The sequence below is a fragment of the Dendrobates tinctorius genome, unplaced genomic scaffold (assembly GCF_039654945.1).
Source record: "Dendrobates tinctorius isolate UK_male_01 unplaced genomic scaffold, ASM3965494v1 ptg000151l, whole genome shotgun sequence".
Lineage (NCBI taxonomy): Eukaryota > Metazoa > Chordata > Amphibia > Anura > Dendrobatidae > Dendrobates > Dendrobates tinctorius.
This window is the reverse complement of record NW_027361818.1, coordinates 29,156,676-29,171,024: the sequence shown is the minus strand read 5'-3', so window position 1 is coordinate 29,171,024 and position 14,349 is coordinate 29,156,676. Positions and strand designations below refer to the sequence as shown.

Here is a 14,349-nt window from a genome sequence, read left to right as displayed (position 1 = left end):
AGAGGCAGAGACCCAGGAATTATCCTCCTGACCATAACCCTTCCACTTAACCAAATACTGGAGTCTCCGTCTAGCCAGATGGGAATCCAGTATTTTCTCTACCTCATATTCCATGTTACCTTCGACCAATACAGGGTCTGGAGGTGTCACCCCCGGAACAACAGGTTCAACAAACCTCTTCAACAAAGACTTATGGAACACATTATGGATTTTAAAAGTGACAGGAAGAGCCAAACGAAAAGAGACCAGATTAATAATCTCCAAAATCTTGTAAGGTCCAATAAATCTAGGCTTATACTTAGGAGAAGCCACCTTCATAGCAATATTTTTTGATGATAACCACACCATATCACCAACCTTAAACTGGGGACCGATGGTCCTATGTCGGTTGGAAAACCGCTGGGCTTTTTCCTGGGAGAGAGATAACTTATCCACCACTTGGTCCCAGATCTGGTGCATTCTCTCCACCACAGTGTCAACACCTGGGCAGGCAGAGGGCTCCACCTGCCCTGAAGAATATCGAGGATGAAACCCAAAGTTACAAAAAAAAGGTGACATCAAAGTGGCAGAACTAGCTCTATCATATAAAGCAAATTCGGCCAAGGGCAAAAATGAAACCCAATCATCCTGATCAGCGGAAATAAAACATCTCAAATATGACTCCAAGGTCTGGTTTGTTCTCTCTGTCTGCCCATTGGTCTGAGGGTGAAAAGCAGAGGAGAAGGACAACTGAATTCCCAGCTTGGAACAGAAAGTTCTACAAAATCTAGACACAAACTGAACTCCTCTGTCAGATACAATGTTCTCAGGAATCCCGTGCAAGCGAACCACCTGTTGCAAAAACAGGGGCACCAACTCAGAGGAAGACGGCAACTTAGGGAGTGGTACAAGATGAACCATCTTAGAGAACCTATCATAAATCACCCAAATAACTGTCATCCTTTGAGAGACAGGCATATCAGAGATGAAATCCATTGAAATATGGGTCCATGGCCTCTTGGGGACAGGCAAAGGCATCAACAACCCACTAGAGCAAGAACACGATTTAGACCGGGAGCAAGTCCCACAGGGCTGCACAAAATTCCTGACATCACGAGACAAGGAGGGCCACCAAAAAGACCGACTCACCAGATCTCTAGTACCAAAAATACCTGGATGACCAGCCAAAGCAGAGCAATGAACTTCAGACATCACTCTCTTCTTCCACTGGTCAGGAGCATACAACTTTCCACTGGGACAATGCTCAGGTTTGTCCTCCTGGAACTCCTCCAGAGCACGTCTCAAATCGGGCGAGATGGCAGAAAGAACTACCCCTTCGCCTAAGATGGTAGCAGGCTTGGTCACCACAGGAGAATCAGCAAAGAAGCTCCTAGAGAGGGCGTCTGCCTTGACATTCTTAGTTCCAGGAAGAAAAGAAACCACAAAATCAAAACGTGTAAAAAACAAGGCCCACCTAGCCTCTCTAGGGTTCAAGCGCTTAGCCGACTCTAGGTAAATCAAATTCTTGTGGTCAGTGAGGACCACGACTTGATGTTTAGCTCCCTCCAACCAATGTCTCCACTCCTCAAATGCCCATTTCATGGCCAACAGTTCCCGATTCCCCACATCATAGTTACGTTCAGATGGAGAGAACTTTCGGGAAAAGAAGGCACAGGGATTCATTTTAGATGTTACAGGATCCTTTTGGGACAAAACAGCTCCTGCACCAATCTCAGAAGCATCCACCTCTACCTGGAACGGAAGTGAGACATCAGGTTGCCGCAAAACCGGGGCGGAGGTGAATCTTCGCTTCAGCTCCTGAAAGGAAGAAACAGCCTCCGGAGACCAATTTAACACATCAGCACCCTTCTTAGTCAAATCAGTCAATGACTTGGCAATACTAGAAAATTTTGCTATAAATTTCCGATAAAAATTAGCAAAACCCAAAAACTTCTGGAGGGCCTTCAAAGAAGTGGGCTGAACCCAATCGTAAATGGCCTGTACCTTGGCAGGGTCCATTTCAATAGTTGACGGAGACAAAATAAATCCCAAAAAAGAAATCCTCTGTACTCCAAAAAGGCATTTAGATCCTTTGACATACAGGGAATTCTCCCTCAAGATCTGGAACACAGTCCAAATATGTTCCACATGAGAATCCCAATCCTTGGAGAAGATCAAAATATCATCCAGATAGATAATCAAAAATTTATCGACAAAATCTCGGAAAATATCGTTCATGAAGCACTGGAAGACAGAAGGGGCATTAGTGAGCCTAAAAGGCATCACCAGGTACTCAAAATGTCCCTCCGGAGTATTAAACGCCGTCTTCCATTCATCCCCATGCTTAATGCGAATAAGATTATACGCCCCCCTGAGGTCAAGCTTGGTAAACCAGCAAGCACCTTTAACTGTAGAAAATAGATCTGAAATCAGGGGTAACGGATACTGATATTTAACAGTAATTTTGTTGAGGGCACGATAATCAATACAAGGTCTTAATGATCCATCCTTTTTGGCTACAAAAAAAAAACGGCACCTAAGGCCTCTTTCACACATCAGTTTTTTGCCTTCAGGCGCGATCTGGCTTTTTATTGTAAAACCGGATCCGGCAAAATGCAATGCCGGATTCGTTTTTTCCCCATTGACTTGCATTAGCGCCGGATCGTGCCGGATGGCATTGCGTTTCATCCGTTTTTTGCCGGATCCGGCAACTTGTCTCATTCCGGCGTCTGGAAAAAACGGCTACTGTAACGTTTTTTGTCTCCGGCGAAAAAGCCGGAAGCGCCGGATCCGGCGCTTCCAGCTTTTTGCTACAATGAAAGTCTATGGGCGCCGGAATGCGCCGGATCCAGAAAAAGACGGATCCAGCCACCGGATCCGGTTTTTTTAAGTCTGCGCATGCTCAGATCCAATTGGCCAGCCCCCAGGAACAGAGACGGATCCAGCAAAAAAACGGATCCGTTTCTACAGTTCTCCAAAATTTATGCCGGATCCGTTTTTTCTAAAAAAAGCCGGATCCTGCCTGACGGCAAAAAACTGATGTGTGAAAGTAGCCTTAGGGTGACGAGGATGGTCTAATGTGACCCTTCTCTAACGCCTCCTTAATATAGGATCTCATAGCCTCGTGCTCGGGTACAGATAAATTGAAGAGCCGACCCTTGGGAAATTTACACCCCGGGCTCAGTTCAATTGCACAGTCATAACTCCTATGAGGAGGCAGAGACGCAGACTCATTCTCACTAAATACATCATAAAAGTCCGCCAAATAATCAGGAACATCATGCGACTGAGGAGAGGTGGAAAACACCTCACTAAAGGCACACCGACAACCCCAACTCACCACAGACACAGATTTCCAATCCAAAACTGGATAATGAATTTGTAACCAGGGAAACCCCAGAACAATGGTATCATGCAGATTATGCAACACCAAAAATCTGCAATTTTCTTGATGGTCTGGGGCGACCCGCATTACCACCTGGGTCCAAAACTGAGGTTTATTTTTCGCCAAAGGAGTAGCATCAATCCCCCTCAAAGGGATAGGCGTCTGCAGAGGTGTCATCGGAAATCCACAACGTTTGGCAAAATCCAAATCCATAAGGTTTAGGGCTGCTCCCGAATCCACAAAAGCCTTGGCGGAAAATGTGGACAGGGAGCAGATCAGAGTAATAGCCAGAAGAAACTTAGGTTGAACACCACCAACAGAAAACGTGTGTGCTAAGCGTTTCTCTCGTTTAGGACAGACAGAAATAATATGCGAGGCATCTCCACAGAAAAAACACAGCTTATTACGCCTTCTGAACTCCTGACGCTGCTCTCTGGACAAAACTCTATCACATTGCATAGGTTCAGACATTTGTTCAACAGGTGGCAACACCTCTCGTGCAGTTTTGCGTTCGCGCAAACGCCGATCAACCTGAATGGCTAATGACATAGAATCGTCAAGACCAGAGGGAACAGGAAATCCCACCATAGTATCTTTTACAGCTTCTGACAAACCATTCCGAAAGAGAGCAGCCAAGGCATTATCATTCCAGGTAGTAAGTACCGCCCACTTTCGGAATTTTTGACAGTACAATTCTGCAGAATCTCGACCCTGGTTCAATGCCAGCAGGGTCTTTTCAGCCTGATCAATGGCATTAGGTTCGTTATACAACAACCCTAAGGCTTGAAAAAATGCATTCACATTAGTCAGGATAGGATCATCTGGTTTCAAAGAAAACGCCCAATCCTGGGGATCGCCACGCAGCAAAGAGATGACAATTTTAACCTGCTGCGCGGAGCTCCCTGACGAGTTAGGCTTCAAGGTAAAAAATAATTTACAATTATTTTTGAAATTCAAAAATTTAGACCGATCCCCAAAAAATACATCAGGTGTAGGAATCTTTGGTTCAGCAGCATGTGAATGAGCAAGGTAGGCGGAAATTCCCCGCACTTCCGCAGCGAGCTGCTCCACACGATCAGACAATTGCTTTATCTCCATTGAGAGAAAAAAAAATTCCCCCTACGGCCTCAGAAATATAGAGGAAAAAATATACACACTTTTTTTTTTTTTTTTTTTTTTTTTTACAATTCTTTCCTGCTACTGAGTACCCTAGGATCTGCGGTATGGCGGGTGATACTGTTATGAAAGAGTCACCGTAGGAGGCAGACACAAAAACAGAAGCTACGTCCAGAAAACCAGAGAAGTTGGCAACTATCAGATTGCAGACCCCTGAACCTATCAACACAACTAGCAGTAGCCGTGGGGGGTTCCTACGGTGCCCTAGACCCCTCGATCACAGCCGGAGAGCTAAATAGCCTAAAGACAGAAAAGGAAATCTAAACTGCCCCACAGCAGACCCCAAAGTAAAAGGCAGCCCCCAACATATAATGACGGTGAAGCAAGATGAAAAAACACTCACACAGACAGAAAGATAGGCTGAGCAAACGATGGGGCCCAAACTAACTAATACAGGACAGGAAAGGAAGGTTGCTGTCTGCAATCTGCCAAAACCCTATCAAAGAAATAAGCCAACAGGCTGATATGGAAAAAGACCCTGAAGCAGCTAGGCTTCAAAAGCTATACTAATGCTTTTGTAGATTGTTATATACCAATCTATTGTACCCCAGAACACATGATACTCTACGTAAAATACGATACAGTTATGAAAAATTTTGTAGAGGGTTGGATACCAACTAAATGTAGCCCAGAACATGGACCAGTGTATGAGTGAGCAATGGAATAACAATACATTTTTGAACAAGTATTTTGAGGGTTATATACCAAAAAATGAACTCCAGACCACAAAATAGTCTATGGGTGAGCAATATATTAGTGATACATTTTTTCACAAGTTTTTAGAGAGTTATATACCAACAAAATGAGCTCTCTACCTATCAACTGAATTTCAGAATTATTCTCTTTTTTTTGCACACTACACTACTTTTCTGTCACATGCAATTTCTGTAGAAGAATACTGTATGTTCATTGTTTTGTATCTTTCCCTCCCTAGCTCAATTGCTCAGCTGTGAACTAATTGCCATCTACCATCTAAATTCCCTTCAAAATTGCTGCTGCATCTCACCTTTTATAGAAGCAATGAAAGTCGCTATTGATTGGCTGTGGTATACCATGTGATGTTATAGCTACAAGATATGCTGGGAATGCTTGCCCAGGCACCTAAGGTCATGTGCGCCCTCACTGTCTCATGCAACCTTCTACAATATGTGCAATGATTGTGGCCTATTTAACAGATTCAAGTGAAGTGAATTGCACATTATTCAAATTAGCTAGGTTTAGGAAATTCCGAAAAAATGATCACATTTTATTTGTTTCAAATTGATTTGCACATATCTAACTATTGGTCATTGGAGGCAGAAGCATGCCTGAGCACCTTATAGCCCCTGAGCATCCAGTGTCTCTTGAGTATCAGAAAGTAAGCTGATCTCAATGGATTAGCTGATAATCGGAAGTGATGGAACTAGCAGTCGATAGATGAGTGTGAGTGGCTGTAAAGAGTAGGAGTGTTAGATTGTTTAATAATGGAGCCCATAAAGGGTTGTACATTCATGCCAAGCGCCATTATCACTATGAGCCTCTGAAGATCTCGAGGATGTCAGTGCTCAGTGTGAGAAGATCTATAAGAACTATAGTACATGGCTGTGGTGGTCTGGGCTGGGGTGCAGAGGGGTATATGCCCCCTGGGCCGGTCCTGAAGCAGCTAATTAAAGGGGCCTACAGGGCAGTGAGGAGAGCAGCAGTGGGCTTTTCAGATCATTGTCTAATTCATTTAATTCCAGCCTACAGGCAAAGGTTGAAAACATCCAAACCTACAGTTTATACAAAGAAGACATGGTCTGAGGAGGCAAAATTGCAACTACAAGCATGCTTTGAATGCACGGACTGGGAGGTATTCCAGGAAACATGCTCGGGTCTGGATGAATGGGTTGATGCAGTGTCCTCATATATCCGTTTTTGTGAAGACACGTTTATTCCATCCAAATCTGTCCACTTTCGGGGAAACAACAAGCCGTGGTTTACAAATAAAGTCAGGTTGATCCGTAAGAGAAAAGAGGAGGCTTATAAAGCAGGCGATATTACTGAATTCAAGAAACTTAGGAACTCGCTATCTAAAGAGATCAAGTTAGCCAAACACGAGTATGCAAAGATTCTGGAGGAAAGGTTCTCATCAAAAGATACTAGATCTGCATGGAGAGGATTAAGAGAGGTCACCAATGATAAAAGCCACCCCACTATAGTGAACCCCAGCAGAAGTCTGGCAGCAGAGTTAAATGAATTCTACTGCAGATTTGAGGCAAGCTCTACACACAGTGGCTATTCATCTCTAAGCTCCTCAGTCTGTTCATATAAAGATCATTCATTGTGCAACACCCAAGTAGTGATCTCCGAGGCAGAGGTGATACGCATCCTGAAGGGACTTAAGGTCAAAAAGGCACCTGGCCCTGATGGTGTATCTCCAATGTGTCTGAAAGTATGTGCTACCCAGCTTGCCCCTATACTGACAAATATATACAATGTGTCACTGAAAGAGTGCGTTGTACCTCAGTGTTGGAAAAATTCCACAATTATCCCTGTCCCCAAGAAAGTGGGATCCTCTGAGTTGAACGACTATAGACCAGTAGCACTCACATCTGTAGCTATGAAAGTCTTCGAAAGAATTATGATGTCCCACCTGATAAAATTCACGCAGAAGCTATGGGACCCGCTTCAGTTTGCCTATAAGGAGAATCGTTCGGCAAACGACACTGTCAATCTGGCACTGAAGTACATTTTGGATCATACAGATGAACGGCACTCATATGTCCGGATTCTTTTCATGGACTTTAGCTCAGCGTTCAATACCATTGATCCGAATTTACTTCATAAGAAAATGGTAGCTCTTGGAGTCCCTCTCAACTTATGCTTGTGGATTTATAACTTCCTGACAGCCAGGATACAGAGTGTAAAAGTTGGACCATTCACTTCGGACACCTTGGTCACAAACATCGGGGCACCTCAGGGGTGTGTTTTGTCCCCGTTACTGTTTTCTCTCTATACGAATGATTGCATCTCTTCAGCAGACTCAGTAAAAATCTTGAAATTTGCCGATGATATGACACTGATTGGTCTCATCAGGGGAAATGCTGAAGACTTGTATCGGAGTGAGGTGGAAAGAATATGTGACTGGTGTAAAGCCAATAATCTTGTACTCAACACTAAAAAAACTGCTGAGATGGTTGTGGATTTTAGGAAAGATCAACATGAGATACTTCCAATCTACATTCATGACGAAGTGGTTCTTAGGGTCACAGAGACCAAATTCCTTGGTGTTATCGTCTCTCATGATCTTAAATGGGGGAAAAACGTGGATGCTGTTATAAGAAAAGCACAACAGAGGATGTTCTTCCTGCGTCAGCTGAAAAGATATGGTTTGTCTAAGAATCTGCTGATCTTATTCTTTAATGCTGTCATCAGATCTGTGATTTGTTCCTCTCTGATAGTCTGGTATGGGGGAGCCACTGCGCATGACAAACTCCGCTTACAAAGGACTTTCAGAACAGCAGAGAGAATTATAGGCTCCCCCCCTGCCTAAAATCCAGGATCTTTATGATAAGAGTATTCGATCCCACGCATTGAAAATTTCATCCGATCCCTCTCACCCGGGACACTCCTCATTCCAACTACTCCCTTCAGGACGTCGCTTCAGAGTCCCCAAATGCAGTACCAACCGCCATATGAACAGCTTCTATCCACTCTCTGTTCAACAATTAAATCGTCATGTGTAGACTATATACTGTATCTGTCTTGTTAGATGTTACTTGTTGTATCTGTTGTTATATATTATGTTGCCTCTTTGCCACAAAGAATTCCTTGTATATATGTAATATGTACTTGGTGATAATAAATTTGATTGATTGATTGTAATTAAGGCTGCCTCATTAGGGCTACTGGCACTACATCTTAAATTGTGTAATACCCTCTGGGCCCACCGCGCCTGCGCTTATGTCAGCTGGATGTGCACCTGAGAACACAATTTCAGTTGAAATGTTTTGATGCGTAGAGACCCGCTAGCTCCCTGCACTGCATTACACACTGCTGGCCAATCCGAGGCCGGCAGCTAATGCTGGAATGCCAGGCATTGGCTTTGCATGGCTGTGACGTCATGCACCACCATTTGTGAGGATGGACTAACATAAGAATAATCATTTTTTTGCTTTGTTCTTAATGTCTTGGAGAAGAGCAAAGGTCATTATACCAGGATGTGGCCCATTGTTCCAGGGTGAGGCCCATTATACCAAGATGGGGCTCCTTGTTCCAGGGTGAGGCCCATTATACCAAGATGGGGCTCATTGTTCCAGGGTGAGGCCCATTATACCAAGGTGGGGCTCATTGTTCAAGGGTGAGGCCCATTATACCAAGGTGGGGCTCATTGTTTCAGGGTGAGGCCCATTATACCAAGGTGGGGCTCACTGTTCCAGGGTGGGTCCCGTTATACCAGGATGGGGCCCATGATACTAGAATGGGGCTCATGATATCAGGATTGATGAAAAATTATAACAGGAAGGAGCTCAATATGGGGGACATAATTACAGTAATGGGGCTGACATAGTTGCAGGAACTTATAGGTGTGAACAACCCTTTAGGGATGAAAATTCTTTAACAACAAATTGCTCAATATGGCAAATAAATCTTATCTATAAGGGATGTATTAAAGCGTTGTTATAGCCCCAGCCCCCTGAGGAAGCCTGTCATGACGAAACTTGTTGGGGTGGCTATGGATTTATTTTAGTTGCTTGAGTGAAAATCCTGTATAAATCATTAGCAATACGATCACTGATAGTTTTACTGCAGCAGTGGTGGCTAAGATAGCCTAGTACCAGTATATATTAGGAATGATTAGTAGAATAGGAAGGAGTCTAATAATCCAGGTGCATAAAGAATCAATACAGGATCACTACTGTCTCCTTCGCCACCATCCTGTAGAATGTAAGCCCGAAAGGGCAGGGTCCTCTCTCCCCTCTGTATCAGTCTGCGATTGTAAGTTTGTTTACTGTAAGTGATATCTGTAATCTGTATGTAACCCCTTCTCATGTGCAGCACCATGGAACCAATGGTGCTAGAGAAATAAATAATATATGGGGGAAAACCAATATGCAGGTGGGGGCCAAGGTGTAAATTTTGCATGGAGCTTATCGGACTTTAGCTATGCCAATGGTGCGTCACAGTAAAGCAGAGACATCCACACTGCAGCCTGCTTGTTAGTGACTGCTGAAATGGCAGTAGTGATGCCCACGCTCATCAGGCACAGAACTGACCAACCCTAAACCTGCATGACATATTATATGGCTCTGTATATACACTACAGATATTATGGCTCCCAGGCCAAAACTTACCAGGCAGCCCCTGGTTCATGGGCAACACATTTCCATTTTATTACATTATACAACATTTGTAATTAATTACCAAAATTCGGACTTACATTTACCACTGCTGAAAGAAGAGTTCCAGAAAATACTTAAAACCACACCATTTTTTATTAAGTGTTATTAAAATAACAACAAATTAAAATATCAAAAAGCACCCAAACCAGGGGGGATGTGCAATACATGTTAAATATCCGGCAGCTCATACACCACTACTAATTTTATCCCAAACTAGATACCACAATGTAGCGCTCTATATCCATATTATATATGTACAATAAAATCAGGACACAATACCAGGGAAAGCAAGTGGCAGGTGAAGGCGGCAGAAAACACAGATTATTACACGTCCCTCCTCACCCCGACGCGCATTTCGCATCCAGCTTCTTCCGGGAGCGTGTCAGAGGTGGGCATACATGGGGTTTAAATACTATAGCGGTGCTAATCGGCGCACCTATTGGAGTGTGGTATGTCCTGTAGTGGAGTAAGTAATTGGTCCATCAGAATCAATACAGCTTAATCAATATTTGGTAAAGTCTAAGTTTTACATAGTAGTTTATCGGGAAGTTGGAAATGTCAACCGCAAGATGTAAGAATATATTACAATCACACATTTAAACATTAACATCTACTAATTTGATAGAGCTTTGTATTTAGTTACTTATTCAATCTTCTGTGTATCTAGTTAAGACAAAGATTCCACTTAGTAATAATTAATACAACCTCGGAGACTTCTTATTTTTGTCTCTTGAGATAAAATGAGTCAGTGTTTCAGGAACCTGTTTTGATAATTAATCTCCAATGATCCCTTCCTTGGGGATTTATGTTTTCTAGACATTGGATATAAAAAGGAGACAGAATTCTGAGGTATTTTTATTTTTAGAAGAAATCAGTCTGCACTTTTGTCCAGGCTTTCGAAAAATATCTACTAGAGACTTATGGAGGGAAACATTAGTGTACGTGATCTGCACATTGGCACAAGGTGTAGGATTCACAATGTATACGGATAAAAGCAAATATTCCATGGAGGGAAAAAAACATTAGAATGTATGACGCGTTGTTAATTGTCATCTCCTTAATAATTCATTAATTCAATTATTAGTCATAACACTTCACAAATGTAATTTAGAGATGGAGATTCATGAAGTCAACTCCACCACCGTCATTGAGTTTCTTTTACTGGGATTCCCAGACCTGGTAGATTACAAGTTGCCTTTCTTCTCAATTATTCTTCTCATGTATTCTATCACCATGGTTGAAAACCTCGTGATCATTTTCCTGGTGTCCACCAGCCAACGTCTCCATTCTCCAATGTATTTCTTCCTTGGACATTTGGCTCTCTCGGACATAGTCCAACTGTCAAATGTAGTTCCGAAGATGCTGGATTCTATTATAAAGGAAGGGAGCGTTATACCTTTTGTTGGGTGTTTAGCTCAGTTTTACCTTTATGGGGTATCAGTCAGTGCTGGAAGTTTTTTGCTCACGGCCATGTCCTATGACCGGTACTTGGCCATCTGTAAACCTCTACATTATATCTCACTGATGAGCCCCTTACTCAGATACAGCCTCATTGCCTCATCCTGGGGACTCAGCTTTATGATAGTGCTGATCACACTTGTTCTTGTATGTGACATAGACTTCTGTGCATCCAATGTTGTTAACCATTTCTTTTGTGACTTGGCTCCTCTTTTAGAACTTTCTTGCTCAGATACGACTGGTGTGGGAATTGACATTATTGTCCATTCTGTTATTATAATAGTGTTTCCTTTCTTATTTGTTATTATCACTTATGTCTATATTTTTCTCACTATTTTTGGAATTCCCTCCACATCAGGTCGGCAGAAAGCATTCTCCACTTGTAGCTCCCACTTGTTGGTTGTTTCTACATACTATGGGTCTATACTCATAATCTACATGGTTCCTTACAAAGGACATTCAGTCCCCGCTAACAAGTTTATTTCACTTGTCTACATTGTAATGACCCCATTTTTAAATCCGTTGATATACAGTCTGAGAAACAAAGAGATTCAGTCTGCTGTAACTATATATCTAATGGTTTTACGTAAAAAAGAGACCTGTAGTCAAAGAGAGTGCCACAATCCCTAAAGAAGACTTAGCAAAACTACTTGTTGATGGGATCTGAGAGAGACTTAAAGGGTTTTCCGCTCTTAATAAAGTGGATTACAAACACTTGCAATTGTATAAAATATCAAAGCCAGAATGTACTCACCTTCTCAAGTGCTCTGCCGGTCCTCCTCCACTCGTGCTCCAGTCTCTGTGTTTTTACTCTAGTAATATCAAGGACTGGATTCCAATGGTGGCTTGATACTTCGAAACGCGTTGACCAATAATCTGAATTCCTGGATTCCTGACTCTTCTTCATTTTTCCGCCCCAGCACAGAATTAACCCATTTGATTTCAGTCCTTGATGTTTAAATTTCTGTGTGTCTGCAGCAGCCTAAGAACCTTTTCGGAGGTTATAAGCATACAACTTAAACAGGTCAGCCCCATTGCCCACATTTTTCTACTTATTTGCCGAAAAAGACCCTATTGTGCTTGTTGTCCTTCTAGTTTTATTATTTGGCCGCAGTGATGATGTCATGTCGATAATGTAAGAAAACACTGAAGTCAATCATTGAGCTCAGTGGTCCTCCAAATGCCCAGAATGTTTCCTGATTGGTTCCACTGATCATTTAGAGTTATGATTAATTGTTTCATATATGTGTAATTTCCAATATGCAATTGTTCACCAATCACATGGATCTTTTCTCATTGGTTAAGGTTTTGTACTTCTTTTGAGCACAGTGATTACCAAAGGGTGGTATTTTTTGCAATGTAGCGCCTTTTGTATTAGCATTTAATAAGGTGGTCCTCTTTCATAAAATCTTGGTTTTCAGGTGCAGTTCGCTGTCACCAACAAACAAACTGCATTTTAATCCCTCTGTGCCTGGGTCCGGCTCTGAGTCTCCGTCACTGCTTCCGGTGTCAGGGATTGGCTGTGACACTATCATCATATTGACAACCTGGCCAATCAGTGAGCTCATTGACTCTGAGGAGAGCATTCCATCTACAAGGACAGAACTGATGCGCTCAATGATTGCCTCCCACATGATTTCCGCACCACAGCCAATACCAGACCTGAGGATCAGCAAAAAAAAATTCAGAGCTGGACCTGGCTTTGGTGAGTAAAGACCAATTTTTGTTTTATAATAAACTTCAATAGATTTTCTAAAAGGTGACAACTAGTGATGAGCGAGTACTGTAATATTCGTAATCGCTATACTCGTATCGAGTACTTTGCAAAAATCGCATATTCGTTCCGAATAGCGAGTGCAATGCTAGTCAATGGGAAATGCGAGTAATTTTCTGCAAAGAGGTCTGGAGGCCTGAGGAAAAGACTGAAACAGTTTTTCCTGCATAATCACTTGTATATAAGGCTAAATAAACCAGAGAAAGAAAAAATATCCCTTTTAGTATTTGCTCACAAGTACTGTTGTGTTTTTTTTCACCTTTTACAATTGTGATGGCGCTGACTTATACATTTTGTAGAACCCTCTCTGATACAGTTAGGTCCATATTTGGACAGAGACAAGATTTTTCTAATTTTGGTTCTAGACATTACCACAATGAATTTTAAACAAAACAATTCAGATGCAGTTGAAGTTCACACTTTCCGCTTTCATTTGAGGGTATCCACATTAAAATTGGATGAAGGGTTTAGGAGTTTCAGCTCCTTAACATGTGCCAACCTGTTTTTAAAGGGACCAAAAGTAATTGGAGAATTGACTCCAAGGCTATTTCATGGACAGGTGTGGGCAATCCCTTCCTTACGTCATTCTCAATAAAGCAGATAAAAGGCTTGGAGTTGATTTGAGTAGTGTTGAGCCTTCCGATACCGCAAATATCGTGTATCGGCCGATATCCGCGGTATCGGAATTCCGATACTGAGTTCCAATACTTTTAGCATATCGAATACCAGAATCGGAAGTTCCCATAATGCTATCAGCCAGTTTGATTTGATTCAGCCAATGAGGAATCCTCAGAAGTGTGGGCACATCCTGTTAGGCATGTAGGCATGTTAACTAATGGCATGGCTGTGATTGGCTGCTGAAATGATGTCATGATGCACTATAAAAGCCGCCGCTGCCATTTAGGGTTCACACTGCTGTGAATTCAGTTAGGGACAGGCTGCTGTTCAAGACTCTGAGGGACAGTTAGAGATAGCGATTTGATAAATAATATTGTGCTTTACCCAGGCTACATTATCAACCACTGTAGCTTTCTTTTGCCTTACAGCGCTGTTCACACCTGGCTGCAAGGTCTGTGTGAGTGCAGCTCACGCTGTGTAGTGTGCCCTGCAGCCACCTCTGGTTGTAGGCCGCTCAGCGTGCGTCACTGCCTCATGCATATTTGCTGCTCATTTTTCATTAATTCTCCTATTAGTGTGCATCCATCCGTATCCAT

General features: G+C 42.5%; 1 protein-coding gene across 1 annotated transcript; it reads left to right on the top strand.

Annotated features, from left to right (window-relative positions):
• Nucleotides 1-11,016: 11,016 nt before the first annotated feature.
• On the top strand, nucleotides 11,017-11,991 carry LOC141050158 (olfactory receptor 1468-like). Its single transcript, XM_073546991.1, has one exon. The coding sequence runs from the start codon at nucleotides 11,017-11,019 to the stop codon at nucleotides 11,989-11,991; it is 975 nt and encodes a 324-aa protein (XP_073403092.1).
• The last annotated feature ends 2,358 nt before the right edge of the window (nucleotides 11,992-14,349 follow it).

Coding starts and splice junctions, on each gene's coding strand:
- LOC141050158 (XM_073546991.1), top strand. CDS start 11,017: ATGGAGATTCATGAAGTCAACTCCACCACCGTCATTGAGTTTCTTTTA.